At 37.2% G+C, this 5,152-nt stretch overlaps 1 protein-coding gene across 1 annotated transcript; it reads right to left on the bottom strand.

The window, feature by feature from the left end:
• Nucleotides 1–3,449: 3,449 nt before the first annotated feature.
• Nucleotides 3,450–4,616, bottom strand: LOC113352853. The gene has a single exon (XM_026596616.1). The coding sequence runs from the start codon at nucleotides 4,614–4,616 to the stop codon at nucleotides 3,450–3,452; it is 1,167 nt and encodes a 388-aa protein (XP_026452401.1).
• Nucleotides 4,617–5,152: the final 536 nt, after the last annotated feature.

Raw genomic sequence — 5,152 nt, forward strand, 5'->3', positions numbered from 1 at the left:
TTTGTGCGACTGTTTCTGCGACTGTTCTCAAGTGTTGTTTTGTGCCTTCTTCTTCCTCATTCTGCAGCTTCTCTGAATTTTTTTTCTTTCTGCTCTGTTCTATTCCTAAACTTTCCCAAAGTGTACGTAACTCTTCTATGACTCTTCACACCTCTATTTATACACCACACGGTAAAGAATCTCGCCAAAATATCCTTCCATATCTCTTTATTCTTTTCTTCCAAGTCACGGGAATAATGTTATATTCTTTCCTATTTCCACGTCCCTGAGTTGTCAAATATCTTCCCTAACCTTCTATCGAATCAAAAGAGGATATCTTTCCCTTATTTCAACATAACTGCCAATAATTCAACCAAAACTTCCTGGTAAAACCCGATCATATTTCCATTACCCTATTTTGTAATAAACGATGTAAATCTTCTTGAATGTTCGATTCCAAAGACCATACCTTCCCTGTTTTGTAGCAACAGGCTAATCCGAGTCATATCCCATGCAAATATCCGATAAAAGCTCACCCAAAACCATCTCAACAACCCGCGAAGCTCTCCACACCTCTGTTTTCTTCTCCCGGCTTATCTATCCCAACTGGACCAAATCCATCAAGCATAGAAACCCTGTTTATCCTTAACAGGCCCATCCAGACTAAATACAATGATTCAATCTCCTTTAATCGTTCCCGAGAAATCCAATCCTAATTCCGCACCATGAAGAACAATTTTCCCACCAATTCTCTTTTCTATCTGTTTGCTTTAATTCAACGTTCTGGACAATTTTGATCCAGTAGAACGACTTTACCGGGCCTGTTTAGTCTTAAGAAAGATACTCATTCAGTTTCAGCCATTGAATCTCAGTAAAACACCATCAGTTCTCAAACCCTAATTCCGTTGCTCTTTTCCCGCCAAAATTTGAATTTCAAACGAAGAAGAGGACTCCCCCTTATCCATATCTGGTGTCCTTTTAGCAATTTGGGGTACAATTAGCAAATTTTAGGGTGTGAATAGCAATTTGTGGCGTACAAAGTGTAATTTTTGGGTTGTAAATAGTGAAAACTCATGGGTGCCTTAAAACTTTTCTGGGGTGCCTTTAGTAATTTCTCCTGGAGGTCCGAATGCCACTTTTCGAGCAAATTTCTCCACAAAAGCTTATTTCTCCGAAAATACCTACAAAGACATAAAAACCATAATAAGTACAACAATTGAGCACTAACAATATATAGAATCGAGACAAATCAGACACAAAAATGTGTCTATCTAATACCCCCAAACTTATTATTTGCTCGTCCTCGAGTAAATCTAATCTAGAAAATAAATCCTAACTCACTGTTGCAGGTATCGCGGTTGCACTTAGCGTGTGCAACAAGCCTTTAATCCCCTAGGTGGCCCTAGTGTCCGAGTTATAGTCTCGGGAGGGTTTACTAGAGATGTACCCACAAAAGCTCTACTCCAGACCCTAGCTATCTACGCAGAACCTTGGAATAACACTAAAGAACCTCCTTGGTTGGCACACTCTTATTGACTACAGGAGGAAGTACCCTGATGCGAAATTCCAATTGATGTACACGAGTTTGCACTCACATACTAAAATTCATATATAAGTGACAGAGCTCTACTCAGATAGTCGCACTATGGACATCAATATCCGGAATCAAACAAATCACATGAATAGATTAAAAAGATGGAAATAGAAATAGATGGTTGCGAATGGACGTCAATGCCAAGATGAATCCTATGACCTAATGGATTGAGATACTGGTCTGGACTGATATCAACACAGCTGGCATATACAAGGGAACCAACGGTCGATTTTATTGAACAATTTATTCCGTTTGGTCTGATGGTCTGATCTCTGTTTCTTTTTCTCTCATTTTTTTTGGTAACTCAATCACCCTATTTCAACCCAGCAAACATCAACATAAAATTGTGCAAAAAATAAAACAGAAGTAATAAAATGATTCCGAGATATGGTGAAACTATCATGTTATTTCTAACACCCGAGCTCTGTGCTTTTATGAATAGACTCTATTTAGATGTTTCCATCCACTCAGATTGGTTCCTCAACTTCTACAACCAAGATGCTTCCATCCACCTAGATTGGTTAATTCCATCCTTAATAAGCATAAATTTCTAGACTCCGGAGTTTATTTATTACAACAAAAAGGTAACAAAAAGTTTCTACCCCACCCCCAAATTTAAATCTAACATTGTCCTCAATGTTTCTAATTAAAAAGTAATACCAAAAGTATGATTAACAAGAGGATTCAGTAAAGAGAGAAGTCAGAAAGATAGTACCTGGGTGAAGCGTAACAATCCTTCCACGGAGAATAAGGAGAAAAATAAAAATAAAAACAAATAGCAAAAATAATATACAACAAACAAATACCAAATACCTCGATGGTCAATCAAGGTAAACAAGGTCCTCCAGAGGGACCTCTTCAATACACTACACCATTTTAAGAAATTTGCAACCCAGATTTGCAACGACGTTAAGTCCGTCGCGAATTTCTGTTGCTAATCCCTGTTGCTAATAATTCGGAACGGATGAAATCTGTTGCGAATTTTGCAACCTCGCAGATAAGGTTGTGGATTGCAACTGCGCTTTGTTCAAGCGTGTGAAGCGTGTGTGCGGTCGGAACACTAGAACTGATAAACACGCCCCAGTCAAACTTTGATCAAGAGTTCTTCTCTTTTTTCCACCGTTAAGCCAAATCCATCGTATAGGCCTTCCTTAAGACTTTCCTTCTCATTTTTTTCCTCCATCCACAGAACTTCGTCTCCTCTCCACAACTCTGAAGAACTTCATCTCTCTTTCGTCTCTTTCAATCTAAAACCACTGAAATCAACCAGGTTTCCTTCGCATAATCTTTTCGTTTCAGTTTTTAGGCTTTAGAGATTTTGCGATTATAGAGATTTTGATTTCTAGAGTTTCATCTGTGAATCAATTCTTTTTAATTTAACTTTATCGATTTTAGGGTTTCATCTGTGAATCTTCTAGTTTCGATTTCAAGGGTTAGAGTAAGGTGATGGTGATGATGAGTTGCAGTTGGTGAAGAGAGCTCGAGTTTGATTCAAGCAGTTTGTTTAATGAATCTGTAAAGGAGATCGAGAGGAATTAGGGTGGTAGTGATAATGCAAGAACTGCAATTAGGGTTTGAGTTGAACACAAGAATTGATGGTGGTGATTCTGTTGTTTTGAATAAGAAATTGAGAGAAATTCGAAATTAGGGTTTCTTGTTCTTCCCCAATTCTGCATAGATTAGCTAGTTGTAATGAGAACCTGGGTGTTTTTGGATTGAGAGTGTAGATGGTGTTCGATAAAAAGCCTGACAAAAAAGGGTAAACTTTCTTATTGTCTATTTTTACATTTATGGCTTTATTTTTATGGGTATTAGCTATATTTGCAACTGTTGAATAATCAAAATGTGAGCGTTAAGTGCTTGAAGTGTGTTAAAACTATTGTATTGGCTTTATTTTACCAAGGTCTTTTGCCTTCCAATTACGCGCTGTGCCCTTTACAATTCTCCACCTACTCTGTAAAACTCCAAAAGCTCGTTCCACATCTTTCCTCACAGCTTCTTGTCGCTTAGAAAATAATTCCTCTCTATCATTACTTGGGTTAGAGATAGTTTGAATTAGTGTGGCATATTTGGGATAAATTCCGTCCGACATGTAATACCCCATATTATACTTTTTACCTTGTATTGCAAATTCACAAGGTGGAGCAACTCCATTAATAATTTCATCAAACAAAGGAGATCTATCCAAAACTTTGATGTCGTTGTTCGTACCTTCCATGCCGAAGAAAGCGTGCCAAATCCATAAGTTTTGAGATGCTACAGCTTCTAAAATGAGGGTAGGGACCCTTTTGAAACCATTAGTGTGTGTACCATGCCAAGCCGTTGGGCAGTTTTCCCAATGCCAATGCATACAATCAAGACTCCCAATCATGCCTGGAAAACCACGACTCTCTGCTTCCTTAAGCAACCTAGCTATGTCATTTTCATTTGGTTTTCTTAGATACTCTTTCTCATATATTCCGATTATGGCATCGCAAAAACGCTTGAGACTTTCAACTGCAGTACTTTCACCAATCTGTATATATTCATCAAGAATATCAGCTGGCAAACCATAGGCAAGCATCCATACAGCTGCAATCATTTTCTGCAAAGGACTTAAACCTTCCCTTTTAACAACATCATACCTTTGTGTAAAGTACTTATCATAATTTGTAATATCATGTAATATGCGAATGAAAAGGCTAATATCCATACGAAAACGACGACGGAAATGTTGTGGAGGGTATTTCGAGTCTTCACCTCTAAAGTAATCACGAATAATAAGATTGTGACGTCGTCTCCTATCGCGAACAATTGTGCGTCTACCAAAAGTAAATCCACCATGAGGTCGCTTGTTATCCATTGTCGCAGCTGTGAAAATTATAGGAGTAATTGTTTCAATGGAACTTCTAGAAGATTGTAACTCACCTTCGACCACCTCATCCATGTCTAACAATCGTTTGGTGTAAGTGGACGGATTTTCGCTATCACAATCAGACGTTAAACTTTCATCAGAGTCCCAGATTGAGTTGTCGGAGTCGGACATTGAACCTGACAAAACCATAATTTAAAGTGCACCTGTTAACAGGCAAAAAAAAGAGTCCAATGTGTTGTCAAAGAAACAAAAAAAAGCATTCTGAATTGGTAAACGAACACAAAACCAAAAATTTCCCATCTAAATTTTATTTTCTTCACTTGGAATCAATAGCATACTTCAGTTATAAATACCAACTAAACAAACCTAATCAAGATCATACTTCAGTTAAATAACCCAAATTGGTTTTACCCACAAATATCAATTGGATGTGTAATTTGCTTATTCTGTATTTGTTAATGCAGTAACCCAAATCTGATTAGAAATCATTTTATTTCGATTTGACAAAAGTTACATCCTAAATCAAGCAACTAAGAATGATTTAACCATCAGTTAGAAAAAATCGAAATAGGAATTGTACTTGGGTTTATATTCTAAATTATCTTTTTCTGTAATTTGAATGAATATGAATGCTTAATTGATCAATTCCAATAGATTTGGCGGACCATTTGAAGAAATTTTGAACTGATAGTTCGTTGTGAAGGACATGAAAACAATTTCTTATC

This window comes from Papaver somniferum, chromosome 2 (assembly GCF_003573695.1).
Source record: "Papaver somniferum cultivar HN1 chromosome 2, ASM357369v1, whole genome shotgun sequence".
NCBI classification, from domain to species: domain Eukaryota; kingdom Viridiplantae; phylum Streptophyta; class Magnoliopsida; order Ranunculales; family Papaveraceae; genus Papaver; species Papaver somniferum.